This window comes from Cercospora beticola, chromosome 3 (assembly GCF_033473495.1).
Source record: "Cercospora beticola chromosome 3, complete sequence".
NCBI lineage: Eukaryota > Fungi > Ascomycota > Dothideomycetes > Mycosphaerellales > Mycosphaerellaceae > Cercospora > Cercospora beticola.
Genome location: NC_088937.1, coordinates 1,443,850 through 1,462,719, shown reverse-complemented (window position 1 = coordinate 1,462,719; position 18,870 = coordinate 1,443,850). Strand labels below are relative to the sequence as shown.

At 53.1% G+C, this 18,870-nt stretch overlaps 9 protein-coding genes across 9 annotated transcripts; 5 read left to right on the top strand and 4 right to left on the bottom strand.

Annotated features, from left to right (window-relative positions):
- Positions 1-1,416: 1,416 nt before the first annotated feature.
- On the bottom strand, positions 1,417-2,538 carry RHO25_004529 (uncharacterized protein; the record flags this gene model as incomplete). Its single annotated transcript, XM_023595449.1, has 1 exon — positions 1,417-2,538. One exon carries the CDS (start codon positions 2,536-2,538, stop codon positions 1,417-1,419), a length of 1,122 nt encoding a protein of 373 aa, XP_023457262.1.
- A 275-nt stretch (positions 2,539-2,813) lies between these two features.
- On the top strand, positions 2,814-3,797 carry RHO25_004528 (uncharacterized protein; the record flags this gene model as incomplete). The annotated part of the gene is made up of 1 exon (XM_023595448.2): positions 2,814-3,797. One exon carries the CDS (start codon positions 2,814-2,816, stop codon positions 3,795-3,797), a length of 984 nt encoding a protein of 327 aa, XP_023457011.1.
- A 371-nt stretch (positions 3,798-4,168) lies between these two features.
- Positions 4,169-6,471, top strand: RHO25_004527 (uncharacterized protein; the record flags this gene model as incomplete). The annotated part of the gene is made up of 3 exons (XM_065602566.1): positions 4,169-5,280; positions 5,360-5,614; positions 5,724-6,471. 3 exons carry the CDS (start codon positions 4,169-4,171, stop codon positions 6,469-6,471), a joined length of 2,115 nt encoding a protein of 704 aa, XP_065458638.1.
- Positions 6,472-6,657: 186 nt separating this feature from the next.
- Positions 6,658-7,492, bottom strand: RHO25_004526 (uncharacterized protein; the record flags this gene model as incomplete). The annotated part of the gene is made up of 6 exons (XM_023595446.2): positions 6,658-6,789; positions 6,868-6,948; positions 7,003-7,148; positions 7,204-7,220; positions 7,277-7,387; positions 7,434-7,492. 6 exons carry the CDS (start codon positions 7,490-7,492, stop codon positions 6,658-6,660), a joined length of 546 nt encoding a protein of 181 aa, XP_023457013.1.
- A 488-nt stretch (positions 7,493-7,980) lies between these two features.
- RHO25_004525 (uncharacterized protein) lies at positions 7,981-10,362 on the top strand (the record flags this gene model as incomplete). Its single annotated transcript, XM_023595445.2, has 1 exon — positions 7,981-10,362. The coding sequence occupies one exon, from the start codon at positions 7,981-7,983 to the stop codon at positions 10,360-10,362; it is 2,382 nt and encodes a 793-aa protein (XP_023456725.1).
- A 472-nt stretch (positions 10,363-10,834) lies between these two features.
- Positions 10,835-11,416, bottom strand: RHO25_004524 (uncharacterized protein; the record flags this gene model as incomplete). Its single annotated transcript, XM_065602565.1, has 2 exons — positions 10,835-11,078; positions 11,136-11,416. 2 exons carry the CDS (start codon positions 11,414-11,416, stop codon positions 10,835-10,837), a joined length of 525 nt encoding a protein of 174 aa, XP_065458637.1.
- An 810-nt stretch (positions 11,417-12,226) lies between these two features.
- Positions 12,227-13,526, bottom strand: RHO25_004523 (uncharacterized protein; the record flags this gene model as incomplete). The annotated part of the gene is made up of 2 exons (XM_023595444.2): positions 12,227-13,204; positions 13,269-13,526. The coding sequence occupies 2 exons, from the start codon at positions 13,524-13,526 to the stop codon at positions 12,227-12,229; spliced, it is 1,236 nt and encodes a 411-aa protein (XP_023456726.2).
- Positions 13,527-14,445: 919 nt separating this feature from the next.
- Positions 14,446-15,320, top strand: RHO25_004522 (uncharacterized protein; the record flags this gene model as incomplete). The annotated part of the gene is made up of 3 exons (XM_023595443.2): positions 14,446-14,595; positions 14,653-14,928; positions 14,979-15,320. The coding sequence occupies 3 exons, from the start codon at positions 14,446-14,448 to the stop codon at positions 15,318-15,320; spliced, it is 768 nt and encodes a 255-aa protein (XP_023457016.1).
- A 733-nt stretch (positions 15,321-16,053) lies between these two features.
- Positions 16,054-18,159, top strand: RHO25_004521 (uncharacterized protein; the record flags this gene model as incomplete). The annotated part of the gene is made up of 1 exon (XM_023595442.2): positions 16,054-18,159. One exon carries the CDS (start codon positions 16,054-16,056, stop codon positions 18,157-18,159), a length of 2,106 nt encoding a protein of 701 aa, XP_023456892.1.
- Between the last annotated feature and the right edge of the window lie 711 nt (positions 18,160-18,870).

Genomic DNA, 18,870 nt, shown 5'->3' with positions numbered 1-18,870 from the left:
GACTGCGGTAAGGCTCCACTCATATACTGAGTGTGGTATCCACTCGTGGCGTCCGGTTCTTCTTTCCCTCGTTGCTGGCTGCCTGTATGCCTCCAATTACCACAGAGTTGCAGTAGAAAACATAGTGCTCCACATTCGAACTCTGTTGGCAATGTCTTCTCTTGCCATCACAGCAATCACACATGCTTCCAGACGAGCAAGATGCAAACAAGGCCATCGCCCAGTTTAGAAAAACTATAAACATACCAACTCAGACTATGCTGACGGCGACTCTTTAGCACAACACAACACTTACGCGCATCTCAATAAGCGGAACACTCATCGTTAACATGCCTTCAGACAAGCATTGTTCGCAAGCTGTGGGTGCGTCTCCGAGAGATGACGACCGAAACACGATTGTAGAAGGACTGCCCTGCGTGTGTCTGGAAATCAAGCTTTGGTTGAGATCGACAGCCATAACTGCCATACCTCCAGGTATGATGTATCACACTCTATTCAGAGTTGATCGACACTCACAGCTCAAATTATTAAAATGTTCCCTTGACATCCAGCACTGCTAGCTGATAGCTTATGAAACCTGGAAAGCTCGCAATCTGTTTCAAGGCTGAATAAGCTGCAATCAGGACTCAGAGTTCAGACAGAGGTTGCTCGAGCGTCTGATTGAGCTCCGAATTTTTGGTCTGCCATCTACTCGTTACAAGCTGGCTAGTCCTTCGGACCGAGTGCTGTCAACCTACAAATAGGAGACCCTTTCTCGATGTGATACCCTCATTGTTTGAACCCCACAAATCTACCCTGATGGCGGACTGTGTTGAAATTACAGGTCGGCACAACCAGTTTATTTTTCAGCGATTAGCAGAGAAAGTCTTCGGTCACACTTCAAATTTCCCTCTACGGCTGGGGTATAGCTTAACGCGGTGGTCTCTACTTTCGCCGAACCTTCGTCCTGTCACACTCGGCCCAACTAGCTACGGATACGGTTTCGACGAGGCGAACACTTCTCGCATCGATTGACGACTTGAGACTGCGGCCGTCAACCCCACCACGTGTTCAGTGAAACCATATCCATCGGATTTGCAACTTGTACCTTGTCTGCATCTTTCAAATTCAGTTATACACGGCTTGGGCTCCACTCGCGGTTTCATGCATCTGGGCAGCCGGTCTCCGATCGCCGAGGCTTGCTCAAAGTATACGATGCGAACGCCAGACGAGAGTGTGCTGGGATATCCGCTTCACAGCTGTCATGTCCCAAAGTCATCTGCAGAAGGTGATTGAATGTCAGACGGATCTTCGCGGCGCAGTCCTGTTGGGCGCCAAGATGAGCAGCGACATCTTCGTGTTTGCAGACAAAGCTCACAAACTTCTATTGATTGGCGACAATCCGACGTCTTGACCTGTGAGGGTAATCCAAAGGAATCACCTCACGAAGTGGAAAGGAGGCCAGGTGTAATCGTCAACATGATCATAGATGTCCAGTAAGCAATCATCTTCGTCTTCACTGTCATCATCAGACGCATCACCGCAGCTCTCTAGAGTTCTCATCTCTCGCGACAATTCCTTGACTTCAGACCATGTCCGAGCTGGAGAGAATATGCGAGGATCACCAAAAGGTAGATAGGATGCTGGATTCTTCTCGGCGCAATCGATGCCACTGCCACGCTCGACAACGACCAGCAGCTCTTTTTCACGCTCACCGGGCACCATCAGACTCTGGTCTTTCGTGTTGCCATACGTTGCAGCAGTCTGTCCAGGACGTAAATGCTGACGCAAAACGGTACGCTTGGCAGGGTCGAGCACAGATCCTCTCGTGGGGCTCTTACTGCGGTAAAGTGTGACAGAGGAACCTTCACCATCACGAGCTTTGATAGCCTGCTGCCAGGTATCCGGCTGGGGCATGCGCGGATTGGACTGGGCATCAAAGACAGCTCGGAAGCCCAGCGGCGCCGAGTTGTGTGTCAGATAGTAGAGTTCTTTCCAGCCGCTGCTGTATTTGATCAGCGAATCGAGTGTCTCATAGCTAGTCCTGGCGTATTTGTTTCCCAGAACAGTGAGTCTTGTGAGGTTGAGGCCGGGAAGCAATTTGAGCGCTTGTGATGTGCGCCAATGAACACAATCATAGCCCCATGTCACTTTGAGAGGGTCCCCAGAGACTCGAAGATGTCGAATATGGCTGCGGGTGTGGTCGTCTACAGAAGCTAGCTTGTCCAACAATGCGGTCGGATCTTCGAAGTGAAAGAGGGCTTGAGACAACCAGCTGGTGCCAATCTCTGAGTGCATTCGCTTGCAGACTCGCAGCAGAGCGAGGGACTTTCCCCTGTTCGCAGATACGACCCGGCGAGTATCGATATCGATGCGGCCAACAGCACGCTCGCCGAAGCAGAAGCGGGTGGTCGAGAAGACATAGCCGTAGATGCAGTCTCGCAATTCCTGCGGCAGCTGCATCAGAGAACTGTCGGACTGTGGATCGATTGCATTCACGCGTGAAGACATGATTAGATCTGTTCCGTACTCGGCGCTCGTGTCAATGTTGATGTTCATGTTCAGGTCGGGTCCAAAGCAGGAGTGAGTAGTGAGTGGATACGGCTTGGCGCTTGGAGTCTGCCTGCCTCCCCAGATGACGATGGCCGGTGGTTTCACGGAGCTAGCACGAGCTCATCCGTAATCCAGCAACCTTCAACTTATTGCACTGCCTACGTCTTGCATCGTCTGTGCAACTTTCAACCTCTTCTCTACGCTCTTTTGCACACGTTTCGAACACGGACTGCGACTCTCCTCTTCCCTGACGCGCGACACGACTCCTTCTGCAGGCAGCGATGCCTTCCATCTCACGCCTGTCAGCCTGGCTCCTGCTGCCAGCCGCAATCTCCGCCGTCACGTTCGACTGTGAGAATGTCGTTGTAGACAGCCAGAAGTTCAATCTCAAGGCGTTGGGAGGGCCGAAAGAGGTGCACAGGCTCTACCGAGACTCATTCTCCGTGGTTAACACCACATTTACCATTGATGTGTGCGACACGCTGAAGAAGCCTAAAGGCGACGAGGCGAAAACATCATGTCCGAACGGCAGCCGAGTATGCGCTGTGGAGCGTCTCTACAACGATCAGGCGGCAGACGGGGTTGTCATGGCGGTCTTCCCAGTGGCAGGACAGTTCACCACGTCAAGTGGTGGCCAGCTGGAGCCTAAGCTCACCAGATTAAAAGGCAGCCCAAGCAACGAGGATGCGAAGAAGGAAGGCCTCAGAGTGGAGCTACATGGCGGAGAGCACACCAAAGATAAGAAGAAGATCAAGCAGAAGGCCATTGTTGAATTCGTGTGTGATGCAGCGAAAGAGGGAACTGAAGGCTTCGATGACAAGGAAAAGATGGCCAGATCCCTCAACGATGGTGGCCTGCGTACACGAGAGGATGGCGAAGATGGAGACGACAAGCAAGAACCGCTACCAGATCTTGATGAAGGAAAGGCACTGCAATTGATCAGTTACGAGGACGAGAGTGATGTGGGTGTGCTGCGTTTGGAGTGGAAGACAAAGTATGCTTGCGAAAACGCGGAGAAGCCGCCGTCAAGCAGCAAGAGCTGGGGATTCTTCACATGGTTTCTGATCATTGGTTTCCTCCTGATCGCCACCTACATAATCTTCGGCTCATGGCTGAACTACAACCGCTACGGAGCACGGGGTTGGGACCTCATTCCCCACGGAGACACAATACGTGACATTCCGTACATTGTGAAAGACTGGACGAGTGGCGTAGCTGGGAAAATGGGTAGTAATGGGAACAGAGGAGGTTATAGTGCAGTGTAAGACATCCTATGCGGAGCAGTTCTTGAGCACTCGATTGTGAGTGCTCACTCGTACCATACAAATTGCGAACTTCGGCTGACATAGACACAGATCAATTTGAAAGTAGAGCTTATGTATAGCACATCTTACAGAGACTATGACCTGGTACGGTGTACTGATTTCGTCCTGGAACTAAGTTGTCAAGATTGACCAGCACGGCCTTTGTTGCAAAGCCAGGTGATCTCGAAGTGTCTGTCGCTTTGCACATGCTAACATTATTCCCTGTTGCGAAGGCGTCGAGCCTGGTCTCACTCGGTCCGCATTGAAGACAGCGTCTGATTGTATGTGTACCTGCATTGCGGCACTTCGAACACAACACATCCAGCGCAAACATGAGCATCATTGATCCTTTAGGCAGACGGCAGCTTCGCGCCAGCAAACACTTCGCACCTGGCGCCAGTTTCGGGGAGGTACCTTTACGTGGACCGGAAAACTATGATACTCCTCGAAGCAGAGATATATTCAACGCCAGCCGGCGTCTCGAAGCCGGAATGGCAGCGATGCCTAAGAAACCATCTCTAGGCCAAAGAATTCTCCGAAGCATAGGATTGAGCAAGGAGCCGGAGTATGCGAAGCCAGACACCAGTACAACGGCCTGCAACGGGGTCCAAGGGCACTATCTAACGCCGGCGAGTCAGCTACTGCACAATCCAGTACACCGGAAGTTGCCAGAAGAGCATGTGACATCGTGGCACAAGACAGAGGAGGCACGTCGAGGAACACCCTCCACGCATAGCTCCATCTCATCACAGCCGCAGTTCAAGGGTCCGGTTCCTAGGCGCCCCCAAATGTCAGAAACAGAGCGCTTGTCACACACTCTTGATACAGCATTCCTGAGTCCGGTGGAAGGCGAAGTGTACAGGATCATGCGGACGATTGGCAGATGTGCAACATTCACGCCGTTCACGTCTGCCCAGTCGGAGGACAGAAGACAGCAGATCATGCTGGTCCACCAGAGCAATGTCGAGCCTCTGCGCCGTATCCAGAGTCTAGCGGACAGCTTATCAGACATGGAGAAGCATGCGATGCTCCACTCCCTCAGGGATCTGCTGATCCCGCATCTGCTGAACACGCTCAAGGTGCTCCTACTCACCCCTGACGTTCACATCACATCGTCTTCGCACTCTGGCAAAGGCTATTCGCCCGAGAGCACAATACGACGCCGGACACTGTCCAGACCAAAGTCGTGGGAGTTCTTCTCCGGGCGCATGAATGGATCGCTTGAACAATTGGAGCAGGCGGACACCTTCTTCTTGTATGACCAGAACAGTCATCAGACACCGATTCATGAGCCGAAGCCGTCAATCTTCAAGACATTTCAGCAGAGAGAATTTGTACCTGCTGGCACCGCCGACATAGTCCCTGAAGAAAAGGTGACGCTTCGATTGCGAGGTGGAGACAGCAGCTCTGGGAGACCTTTGCCATTTGAACGAAGTGCTCGGGCGTATGTGTAGTATTTTCTTGGTTAAGCTCCTTGACTCCGCTGCGGTTCCGCACATCCTACTGACCTGTGGACTCTTTAGATACATTGGGCATTTCGTCAAACCAGGACCTCCAGCCCCTTTAGCTGACGAAGAACGTGTCCCTAGGGCCCTTTGGTGGCTCTCTGGAGGAAGGGTCAGTCTCAAAAAGAAAGTACCAACCGCAGGCGAGCTGAGAGCAAGGCGCAAAGCTGAGGTCGAAAATCGTAAGGAGGTCGGCTTTTTAGGTACTGTCCTGGGCATACGAGAACACAAGAAGACTCGACCAGCGAATGAGGCAGGAGAAATTGAACCTGTGTAAGTGTGTCCATCACACTTCCTTCATGTCGTGTGCATATCTGCGCGTCAGCTTGACTAAACGCATTGTGGAACTTGCGAAATGCTGATGTTCGACTCTTACCACTAGTGAGCAAAGTAACGGACCAGACTCACACGACATCGCGAATGACGGGCAGCGTAGCATTGGCGAGCCCGCTATGGCTGTAGCGGAGGATACCGCGGCTACGCAAGGTTCTATCCACGCTCAAAGCAGTGACGATCATCCAGATTCAGCAATTCCAGGAGCGAGCATGGTTGATGGGAGCATCGAGGTGGAGGAAGACACTGCCCCAGTGGTTGACACCGAGACAAAGCCGAAGGAAGCCACACCTGAAGCTGATGAAAGTCTAGAAGAGCTTCGAGAAAAGCTGTTGAGACTCAGCTCTGCTAAAGAACCTGGTTCGCTCAGATCTCTCGCCGATTCCGCCTCAGTCAAAGGCTCTATGGTAGTCGATCAAGGTAAATTGGAGGAATTGTCACGCAAAAATAGCGATGTGGAGAAAAAGGACATAGCCGTAGCATCGGCTGGTCTTTCGACGCCCCTCGGCGATAATTTTGCATCGACTTCGGTATCGGGAGCGGCTATAGAGCAGGCCGAAGAGGCAGAAGCTGGACCACAGCCGTTACAAGCCGATGCTGGGAAAGCTGTGACTTCCGGCGTTATCAGTCCTGCAAAGAGTGGTACATCATCCCCAGCACATGGGTTTGCGCTTGATCAGGCGGAATTCGATGGCAAGACAGAGCACGAAAAGGCCGTTGAAGATCGGGAGGCAGCTGAACAAGCCGAGCTCTCGGCCGCGAAACTTGCGACAAAGGAAGCTGAGCCATTGATATAGATGTAGGTTGGCGTATTTTCATTTCATCACAAGCCTGTCAAGGGCCGGAAAAGCTGCCATGTTTACTCATATCACGCACCTCCTTGCTCTTCTCAGCGTCCAGCAGAGGATCATGTGTGTTGTGATATGGCTCCGCTCGCCGCCGTTGACTGCACCAGTCACGGGTTGCTCTCGCCGCCAATCGCATCAGTAAAGGAACAGCCTGTCCTTCGCATCCTTCACGACCCATTGAAGTCCAGTTTGCAGATTGAATCCTGTCATGGCCGAGCAAGGCAGGATGTGCCACTTGTGTGTACGGATGTTGTCCAGTTGAAGTCCCTGTAAGATTCTTACTCAGCGACTTGGCTTTGGAGCCGATGAACCGGCGGGACTGCAAACCCAGTTCAGGGGACTCACCTGTCGAACCTCGTCCTCTGTCATGGAGCCCTCAATATCGCTCTTGTTCTTGAAAATGAGCAGAGACGCTCCCATAAGACGCTGTTACATGTCAGCAAGTACTCACCAGGCTACGCCATGGTCGGAAGCGTCGACTTCTTGCAGGAGAAGGCCTTTGAGCTCGTCTCTACAATCTCCGAGCCGCTCTCTATCTGTGGCATCAACAACCCAGATGAGAGTGTCTGTCTTTTCGAAATAGTTCTTCCAGTACGTTCGAAGTGTTTTCTGGCCTCCAACATCCCCTTGGGCGCTGTTAGTTGATGACCAGGGACGTGCTACAAGGATGAGCAGGCTCACAAATGTTTAGTTTGTATCTTTACTCACTCCATCAGCAAAATCACATGCATCTCACACACGCGCTTGTGCTTACCCCTCGTAGTCAATTGTTTTGATGATAAAACCAAGAGTTGGACTGACTTCCGTGACATCCTCATCCATGATCTTCTTCACAATCGTTGTCTTGCCTGCATTATCAAGACCACTTCACAAATCAGCGAGTTCATCAAGCTCCACGGCGGCTCACCCACAGCATCAAAATCCGCATCTCCTTGTCTTTGAGACGCGCCTTGCGCAGTATCGACAGCATCTCGAACTTGCAGCAGTTGTCGAACAAGAGAGAAGACAGGCAAAGTCAGAGCGACTAATCGACTAGGTCACGTGCCGCCTCATCGGGAGCAGTATCCGACAAGAGTGCCAAAAGGCATACTGCCTGTTTGAACTTGTGAGGAGTCGGCTGGAGCTCTTTGCTTTGCCCGTTGACGCGGCGGGACGCACAGGTGCACCCTCTACCCTCTCACCTCGATCGGACTGCACATTGCTCATTACGACACATTGATCGTCGAGCACAGCAAGCTGCGTCAGCCACTCTCCACCTAGAGTCGAACCTCTGAACACTTACAGGAAGCTCTCTGGTAGAGTGAGAAACGTACATGCCTCAAGTGACGGGCGAAGTCGACTTTTCGTGCTCGAACTGAATGCGAAGTTGTCAGGAGATCCACCGGCTTCCTCAGCGACTCCTGGCTGTCCGCTTCTTTCAGGCATCATCCGAACACACGCAGCCCGCAGTGACTCATCATGGCATACGAGTCGAACGCAAAAGCACAGCCGGGCGATGGGTCGTGGCTTCTGCAGGGAGGCGCTTCCCAGCAACAGCCGAAGCGGCGTCGGAACAGACGCGGCGGCAAGAAAATGAAGACGTTTCTTGCACGCAAGGACAGTGTTGTCGGCGCTGATGGAGACGACGCACCACTCGAGATGACGTCTCCGCCAGCTGCGGTTGGTTCCACAGCCTGCGATGTGTCATGCGACAATGGGCATGCAGCAGCAACCGGTGGACTATTGTCGAAAGCCCCCAGCCACCGACTTTCGGCAGCGAAGCAACACTCAAAGTCCCCACTCCAGGCTTCATCTCAGCCACGACGCACCACCTGGCTTCGAAACACATTGCAGGGAAACAAGCACCCTTCCAAACGCGACACAATCAAGACTGACCAAACGCTCACTTCAACAATGGCAATCCCACCGCATCTTCGTAGAAAGGCGGCCGAAAGCTCTCCCGCCGCTGATCAGACGAAGGCAAACAAGCGCACTAGCCATGACTCGAGATTTCCTGCAAAATCTCCCACCACAAGCGAAGATATCCTCCCGAAACTTCAATCTCTCGGTGTCAAGGTCATAGAGCCGAACCCGTCCTTGAACTGGAGTCGTTGTTCGATCAAGAACGAAAGCACAGAGTCCAGTTTGCCAAACCCAAGATCTCTCGCTGCAGCGAGATCAACTGCGACGATGGAACGTGGCGGTGCTTCTACCAGAGGTCGTCGAGGAGGACGAGGAGGACGAGGAGGACGCGGTGGTACCAATGGCGGTCACAGCAATAATCCGCGCAACTCGACAGCTCGCGGTGGTACCGCATTCTGCAAGAGCTCCGATATCCCAAAAGGCGACCCTAAGCGATGGGAGACTGACTGGGAAGGACGAAATGAAGTCGCGCAAGACAAAGGCAGGCGGGTCAAGTCCAACAGCTGGGATAGAAAGAGGTCGAAGCAGGATAACAACAGCTGCGCCTCAAGCTACCAGCCATCTCGCGACAGTGGTGGCTGGACCATTCAGAATTGGAACAGTGACTTGCCTCCCGCACCCCTGCACTGGGACTCCAGGTCGAGTTTCCGCAAAGGACAGAGCTCACAGCAGATCCAAACCTGGTTAGACATGATGGAGGGAGTGGCAATGCGGGGAATCAGTCGAGAGCCTAACATCGATGATCTCTCTGTCGTTGACGGCTTCACCTACACTTTTGGAAGTCCCCAAGATCCTGTCGAGGGCACGAAATACGTTACAATGGGCGACATTGTTCCGCATTATTGGGTGCGGCCACATTTCTTCGGTGGCATACCCCTTTCCACATTCTTCCAGGACAACATCAATTCGAATGCCCCTCCTCCGGTTGACAATGAGGACCTTGTCGGCGCCCAGCCTTGGTGGGTGCGCTTCGTGAGAGGCGGCAGCTTCCTTGAGCCATGCAACACACACGATCACAAGGGCATAAGTCCAGACGAAGGCACGCTGGAGACGATGCATCGTCAGAATGACTTCGGCAGTCAATTCGCTGCTGACAACAAGCGACGGTACGAGCTTGCAAAGAGAGGCCTTACAGCTGAGAAAGTCAAGCGACGGGCTGAGAGGGACGCCAGGAACGCAGCAGAAAAATTAGCGAACGGAGGGCTGACGCCAGAACATCTCAGGCCCGTCAAGCACTCTGGGAAAGGACTGTTCCTTCGCTACGCTTTCTCCGATGATATGGAGGCTGTGCGCGACATCTACAACTACTATGTGGATTTCACAGCGTCAGTACCAGAGACCAAGAGAGTGACTGTCATGCAACTTCGAGACCAATTCGGCGAGATCATGCACGTCAGCAAATTGCCGTATCTCGTTGCCTACGAGAAGGGTCAAGTCGTCAAGGGCCGAAAGAAGAAAGGATATCGCTACGACGAAGATCCAGTGCAGCTGCCCGATACCATCGTCGGCTTCATCCGCGCACAAGAGTACGGTACTGGCACGGACAGCTATCGTATCAGCGTCAAAATCGAAGTGTTCGTCCACAAGGATCACCTTATGAAAGGTATCGCGAAATGCCTCATGGACAAGATGCTGAGCCTGCTCGACCCTGACCACAACGAACAAGGTGGGTATCTCGTACACGGCGACGATCTCGATGCCGCAAAGCCGAATCGAAGAGTCAAGAACATTGTGGTCCACTTCCTCTATCCGTCTGACAAACCACAGCGGCACGAGCAGATCCGCCGCTGGTTGGCCGGCACTCTCAAGTTCAAGGAGACTGGCACACTTCAACAAATTGGCTCCAAACAATCGAAAGCGGTCACCAAGACTATTTTCGTGCGCGTTACGGGCAATACGCTCGAAGATGCTGACACAGCAGCAGACGTCCATCGCTGAACGAGGGTCGGACGAAATGGGTCGTCGATCTTCGCGAACTACTTTCCACATCAGGAAGTGGTGCCTGTTTCAGATTGTGTATTGAAGAAGGGCGAGCGCGGATCAAAGTATAGGGCTCGAGACGGCTCCGCGATTGCTTTCCCTTGAATTCTTGCCTTGCCATTACTAGCGCTGCCTGTGACACTGTTGTAGCCAGTCACAGCGTCTCGCTCGAGAATCAGGCAAAAACAACATAGCATACAAAAGTTCCATCTCTGTTTTGACATTACTCCAAGTCCCCTGATGCCCACTATGTCGCACTGTCGATCCTTCGTGCATCCCACATCATCGTTGTTGCTTTTTGATCACCTTCACACTTCCGCTCGCACGTTCTGGGGTACTGCTAGCATCCAAGTCCATCTCTTCACCAGCCTACGCCTCATCTTGCGCTCGTAGCAAATTCACTTCCCACCATATCCGCCGCCACGCTGGCTTAGGTAGCTTCTCTGACCGGCGTCCTCAATCGCATCCTGACATAGCGACGTAGCATCTCGATCTCCGTGAAGCAGATGTAGCTGTTCGACTCCCCGATCCAAGCCAGAGAGCTGAGGTCATCACCGGCCGTGTCAGTGGGGTCCGATCCGATCGAAATGTACGGGGTTGCAACGTTGCAGCGGCCTTGAGTGAGGAGGCATTCGAAGCCTTGCTTGGGGTCAATAGATCTGACTGCACCGGCACTGCGGTATTGTCAGTATGGTCTATGATGCTGGAAGCGCTGAGTGAAGTTCACGTACTATCCATTGAGAGCGATGCAAGTGTTGACTGGCCAGGTGGAGTTCACGCATTCTCCTTGGAATTGAGGCTCGGTGCACAGCTCAACTGTGGCGTTGACTGCTGATGAAGTCGAATTGCTAGATTGACGAGTGTTGAGGCGGTGGCTCAAGCTGTCGACTTTAGGAAAGATGCGTTCCAGCGTCGGGGATGGCGAATTGCGCGGGAGGTTGTTGGCTGAAGGCAAAGCGGTAGCATGTTGGAACGCCGCGAAGATGGCAGCAAGGAGCTGTAGGTATCTCATTGTTGCGGAGAGTCGGCCAGATTGTTGTGGTGCTGGTAGAAGTGCTTCGCCGGATGTTCGATGATGTTGGTGAGATGAGGTCTGTTGTTTCAGGATGTTTACATACATGTAGGCTTAAGCATCATCAGTGACGACGTTAGAAGTTGCGAGGGAAGGGGCAAGGCGGCGGAAGTTGCAAGGTGTGACAGAGGAATGTGGCAATCAGCACTCCCATCAATATTTGAGTGCGACCGCAAGTCTCTTTCCGCAATTCCAGTGATGCCCTTCGCGTGTCGGCCGCGTTGTGATTGCTCTGCGTGTCGTGACGTTTCTGTACCACCTCAATCTTTCCTTGTCACACCTTCATGACCCATTGAGGCCAATCTCACCCCTGCCCAATCTGTCTCCTGCTCGCTCCCGTCTACCAGGCAAACCATGGCGACAACGGTCGACGTCTCGACCGGTTGTCTCTTCACGGACCGAGAACTCAAGAGGCGATGCTTTTGCTGCCAAGGAAGCCTGCTCACTGTCAACTGATGGATTGCTCTTGTAAGTTGTTATAGGCAACCTCGAAAGTAGGCCAAGGGGGAACAGTTGGATAATTGCAATTGGACTGTGATTGAAGCGTCGCTGTATGATACTGTTCATACCATACACGTAACGCAATCTCTCCCTCCACTCCCCATTACACTCCCCTTCACCTTCGAGATCGGTACTCTGTGCGATGTGTCCACGTACGAATACTTTGACAAAGTCAATGGCACAGCAGACGAAATTGCTATGGGGGTCAATGTCTGCTTGTCGCGAATGCCCTGCAGCAAACACTAATCTCTAGTGAGTGAGAGCCACGCCACCTCCATCATCCACTTCGTTTTTCGAGCTGTCGGTGCTCTGCGTATGCGCCGCAGCCTCTTCTACATCAAGGCGCGTGCTGCCATGCTGACGGGCACCATTCTCCAGTTGCTTCTCGCGGGCCGTCTTGCGTGTATCTTCGGGGCCGAGGATGGAAATCGAAGAGGCCGTCGGCGTACTTGGCAGGCTCACCGAAGACGCCGTTGTCGATGCAGCGCCCGGAGTGCTCGGTGCTAAATACGTATAGTTGCTTAGTTGGCTGCGCGAATGTTCTGGAGTCATCGCATGATTCTCTGAGCGTTTGCCGTCGTCGAAACCTTCATTCTCATAGGCGCAGCCAAGATTGCGACTGAAAACGGGACAGAGAAGGGGACCAGGGCAAGGGAGAGGCTCGTTTCTGTCCGGTACTTCTGGGGAACCAGCGTCACTTTCGCCACTATTCGTAGCGGACCAATCAACAGATACCGCGGATTCGGCTTCCATATCGCTGAACTCAGTGCTGTACGGGGATGGCACAGCACGGAGAGTATTTGCGAACGATGGACGCAGGCCGATTGTGCGAGCGATGAAAGGGTCCATCATTGGCAGACTTCCAGCATCGGCAGCAGTAATTTGCGTCTGTTCGTGGAGTATCGTTTCAAAGCTGGCCCACAGGCGGTCAGAGAAGTATGGCCGACAAGCTGCACAGATGGCGTAGTTACACTTTGCAGGTGGGGCCAACGGAGACAGGGCTGCACTGTCTCGTCGGTTGGTGAACGTCTGCTTCGCTGGTGTGACTTGGGATGTGCCTGCAGTTGCGATGATGCCATTGGCCGAGGGCATCAACTGAGGTTTCTGCAATCCTTGTTCCTGCTCACGTATTGCGCGTAGAACATTCTTCTTCTGTGCGATGAGTTTGTTCGCTTGGCTTGTGGTGAAATTGCCTGCACGAATGCCGTTGATTACGCTGGGGTTTATCTACAGCAGCATCCAGTCAGTCCTCAGACACGCGAACAAAATCGACTGCCTCGCCCTCACCCACCTTCAGTTGTTCCGCGACACGTGCTTTGTCGGCGAAAGAGTCGCTGCCATCGACATCAGACGATGCGCTGAGAGGAGCCGGCACATTGTCCTCCTTTCGAATATAGTCCTGTCGGCATTGGTATACCCATCCACTGTCGGGCACCCGGCCGCACATGGAGCATTCAACGCCACGCACGCGGTTCATAGTCGTGTGGGTGCATTGCGGGCGCCGGTATGCAGCCACAGACTTGGACTGTCGAGATGGCACCACAGGCATGGCGGCGGGCAGTCTTGGGAGCGCCTTCACACATGTCAGTTCTCTCTGCCGCTCGTCTATGAAGGGGAATCACGCAGTCGCAGGGACGGCGAGATCAATAAGGTCATCAAGACGGGCAGTCAGGTCGCGGTCATGGGCAAGTGTCCACTCACCTTTTCGTAGGCAGCCATGGGGTCAGATCGCTCGCAGGAAATAATGGAAGTGAGCGAGGAGAGTCTCGGATTCGACGGGCAGCGCTTCGACCTGTAGCAATGGGTCCAAAGGCCTCACTGCGACAGGCGTATGTGGCATCTGGATGAAGCATCGAACATCGAGCGGCGTGCAAGAGGGAGCGATGCTCGAGCAGCGAGCGCGTGTGCCTCAGCGACTTCCTACAGTGAACAGCGGCTGCTGCTCGGCTGCTGCCCGCTTCACGAAAGCACGCGTCCGCAACGTCGCTGCTCTGGAGGTCGATAGTCACTGCTTCCCAGATCCATTGGGCTGGGAGGGTGCGTGGTAATGAGCCACATGCCGATGCCACGTGCGAGCCATTCCGCTCCGGCCTCAATCTCGACGCTTCAGCAGTATACAACGACAGCTTTCGACGCGTCGTGCGAAGTGAAGTCAGACGTGAGGTGCAGGGCCAAAGTTTGATTGCCGACACGCCAATCCTTGCCTGCGAGACCCTCGGCCTGTTGAGTGAACTGGCGCGTGCACCTCCGTTGCCGTGTCGGCCAACTCCATGTGCCGCTTCAGGCAATAAACAACGCATCCTGCTTATCGCGCCAACCTCCTCCACCTCTCTCTTCGCTTGGACCAACGGCTCTGTGCCCCGAACCTGCCCCAGGAACCCTCTCTGCTTCGCTGGCCCGATCTCATCGCGTCGACATTCGGTGAACACGCCCGGTCGCGTCTCGCGCTCCCCACTCCCACCGCCGTCATGTCGCAAGTCAAGTTCGAGCAAAAGGAGACAATCCGCACGACCACGGGTGGTAAGGCCGCGCCCTCTCCGCCGGCTGGCAAAGAAGACTTCGCGCATCGCGTGGGTGAAGCCATCACCAAAGGTGGCAGCCCGGATGGATACCTTGCGGTGAGCACGAAGCACGTCAGGGACGCGGGCAAGAGCGAGTGCTAATGACAAGGATAGTGGTATCTCAAGAAGCTGCAAGATGACCCTCTGCGTACCAAGATGATCACATCTGGAACACTGGCAGGAGCTCAGGAGTTTCTCGCGTCCTGGATCGCGAAGGACCGCAGCAAGCACGGTCACTACTTCACCAGCCGTGTGCCCAAGATGGCTGTTTACGGTGCTTTCATCAGCGCTCCGCTGGGGCATGTCATGATCTCAATTCTGCAAAAGCTGTTTGCAGGCAGGACGAGCTTGCGCGCCAAGATTCTGCAGATTCTCGTCTCAAACCTCATCGTATGCTTCAATGTGATTCGAACGTGAAACAACGTTGCTGACCTTAGCAGATCTCGCCGATTCAAAACGCCGTCTATTTGACCTCAATGGCTATCATTGCAGGCGCACGAACCTTCCACCAGATTCGAGCCACTGTAAAAGCTGGATTCATGCCAGTCATGAAAGTCTCATGGATAACTTCGCCAATCGCCCTCGCATTCGCGCAGGCATTCCTGCCAAATGAAGTCTGGGTCCCCTTCTTCAACCTGATCGGCTTCATCATTGGTACATACATCAATGCACACACCAAGAAGAAGCGACTGCAAGCTCTGCGAAGGAAGTACCAGGACAGTGGCCGAACGAGCGACGGAAGGAGTGATTATCGCCCAGGAGGTCCTCCTGGTGCATACTAAGTTGGTATATTGCCCCGCCGTGGATGAGTGGACTGCAAAATTTGGGTTTCCACGATCACGTGGTGTTGTGCCAGACAGAATTTGAACGATGATGTGTTGCACGGATGAACGACTTGTAATTATGGCATGCTCATTAGTGCTTCCAGGTGAGAGCGTACATAGTTAAACGAATTTGTTGACACTGCGAGCAGGCGACACTATTCACGTAAGTTTACAGCGGTGACTGCGAAAACAAACCCATTGGATAACGATTCCGTTCGACTGGCCAAGTACACAGCCGCTTCCGCTGTGACGGACTAACTTAATGGGCCACGAAGGTACTGGCTTGGCAATATGCGACGTAGCAACGCACAGGGATGCCGAAATGTTTGCTGCATCGAGCCGGAGCGATGATAGGACAACGGACACGCGCGTCGACTTTCGCATCAGATCTTACACAACCGGCGGCTCTGTGCACTAGCGACACCTGAGAAATCGTGACGGGCGATAGCCACGCTGCTGTGATCGCAAACTGCGCATGACGTGGAACCCGCTGGTTGTCTTCATGCGGTGTTAGTCAAACGTGCGTATACCACACTCCATGGCCATCATGTCGGACTCGGGCGAGATATCGGTGAGGGACGAACGGCTGTCTTTTAAGAGCACCACAAAAATTGCCCTGGCTTTTTGACCTCCACAATGCGTGCCTTTGGTTCCGTTTCTGCAGGCGTCACACCAACTTTGCACCGTCTCTATGGCCGTGTCGAACTGGTACCCAGGCTCCAGCAACATAGTGGCATTCCCCCGGCCGCACAATCAGCCAGACATACATTACGGAGGCTTTGGAGGAGTCGTCCGGCGCAGAATACCATCTAGGTGCTTCTCTGGCCCAGTGCCCGGTGGTGGGCTGTTTCAAAATGTACAAATCGCGAGCCATTATCCTTCTGCAATTTGGGGAGGAAGATTCTTGAGGGGAAGCAAAGGCATTTCTTGCCTAACAGACAGAAGCATCGCAGCACCTGGCGATTTGGGTTGGACGCTGGAATATGCTACGGCGTGGCTCTATCGATATCTGTTCAGCAGCGCGACAGAAGTGACAGATGCTATCGACACGCTACGAGAATTGGACGATGACTACATGGGCCCGGATTTCGCATACATGTTCTTCGACCTACTCGATGACAAGCTCTTCGCTGGAAAGCTACAAGGCGCAGTGTATCTTCGCTGGAGATCAATGCCGAGTAATTTGCCTGGAGTCACCTCTGCGCCCAAAGTCATACCTGAGATAGCACGAGTATGCATCGATCTCAACCGCACGCCTTTTGAGGATGATACAGCAGACATTGACGACTTGTTATGCGCCATGATACATCAAATGATTCATGCATTCCTGCTCGTGTGCTGTGGTGCACAACCCAAAGACGATACACCAGATGACAGGATGATGGACGGACTACATTTTGGTGTTATCCTGATGACCATCAGAGACATAACGGTTAATTGTGTAGATGGAACATTGGACCTCATTTTTCACGCCTCGAAAAGACGCATGGTGCAGAACAACACGCTCTTTGTGCCTCCGCCGCCTCCGCTATACCCACTGGACGGCATGCTCCTTGCTGTGGACCCTCGAGGGCATGGACACGCCGCAATGCTGCATGATGGGCGGACGCATTGCAATCACGACAACCGCCACGTCAGTAGGCATCAAATCAAAAATTGGCAAGTCACTGAATACTCCAAAGCTCTTGAGGCGGAAATGGCGGCAAAAGGCGACAAAATCTGGGACTTTACAGATGGGGAAACGTTTGAAGAGTTTCTCAGGATCCATGCGCCGCCTTCTGCAACATACATAGAGCTGCTTTACGACGATGGCACTACTGCCGAACCAAAACGAATCATGGCGAAGAGAGAAAAGGCTCTGAAGTTCAAAAGCTTGAAAGAACCGCTCACAACATTCCTGAAATTCGAACTCGCAATACCGAGCTGCGATATCAAAACCTTTAGGTGTATCTACGACTTCATCAACAAAGATGGGTACCTCGCCACCCCACTGGATCAGGCAGCACAATATCCTATCACGCAGGGCCACGGTCCTCCAGTGCTGATTATGCCCCAAGATCCTCGGCTGCAACAAATGGCACTGATCAACAAGGATGAAAGTGCGATTACGCACGTGAAAGTTTTCAAAGCTGGTGAGAGCATGAAATTCGAAGAGTTGATGACTCGTGCTATCCAGCAGCTATACAGGATCCCAGTTACAAGTGAGGATCCGATTGCTCTGCTGAAAGCAATATACAACATCGAGCCACCTTCGAAGAATCCGCTGCATTCAGAATTGCATAGATGGGCAAGACGGTTTTTGTACCGATGTCCTGGCCGCTCACACATTGGGTCTCTGATAGATACGCCCTCCGTGCACCCGTTGGCTCATGCCCGAGGTGTACTTTCTGGCAGCTATTCCATCTCGAATATGCGCAAGATCAAGACGCGATATCCGCAGCAATTTCGCGAGTTGCTGGAACAGAGTCGCGCTTTCAGAGAAGATGCTGAGCTGGCGAATGCTATGCTTCGAGCTGGAGGGAATGGCGGCATACGAAGGACCATCTTGGGGCAAGAGCATATGGACAGGCATTTGCTCACGTCTGGTGGGATAATGCAGTCTGGGTCTCCTCTAGGACTCGCAGCAAGCGGCGGGTTAGCTGGTCTCCTTCCGCCAACAATACCAAGTGGTAACTTGGCTAATGCTGGTCTTTTGAACGACGGACTTGATGGCCTCGGTGTGCTGGGTGGTTCGTTTGGTGATTTGAGCATCGATGGTTTGGAAGCATCTTTATTGCCAACTGCTTCGCATTACTAACGCTGGCACTCGCGTCTCATCTCTCGGTCACAATATGCTGTGTTGGGTAGTGATCTAGAGACTGCGCTTGTCACCACAATTTTCCACAACTTGGCACTGCAACATCTACATGGGGGACGCTGTGTGCGAAGCGTTGATAGATATGAACATTGTGGGCATTGCCCCGGATTCTACCTCACACCTTCACTTCGCTCGCTTCTTGACGTGCTTTTCGACAGCATGAGTCTGATGCAGCCCACGTACTGTTGACACTGCTCAAGTTTCCAGTTCGCTTGACTCGGCCAAGTCGTGGTTGTTGGCGCATGAAATCTGGCACAGCGTGGCTAAGAATAGCAATGGTGGTTGAGGGTTGAGGATGCACGAGGAGAGAGCTTCGATGTTCATGTGTACATTGAACGATGACGTGGCGACCGTAGCAACGAGTCCAAGAGCCGTCTACACCTCTGCTGTCGTGCTTTGTAAAACAGGTTGATGGCCGGAGATCGTAGGATACAGGCTGTCAGTTGTCATCGTCGAGTCATTGGCCAGAACTCTGAAGCGGTACCTGACCATCTTGGGCATAGCGGGGTTTCCACGTAAACAATGTTTGGGAGGCGTGCTGCTGCACGCCATACGCGCATGGAAGCCCTGCTCCTGCGTGCATGCAAAGGGGATACAGGGGAGCTCTACACTTTGGTCCTGCAAAAGTCCAAAATCTGGTCGGGGCATTGT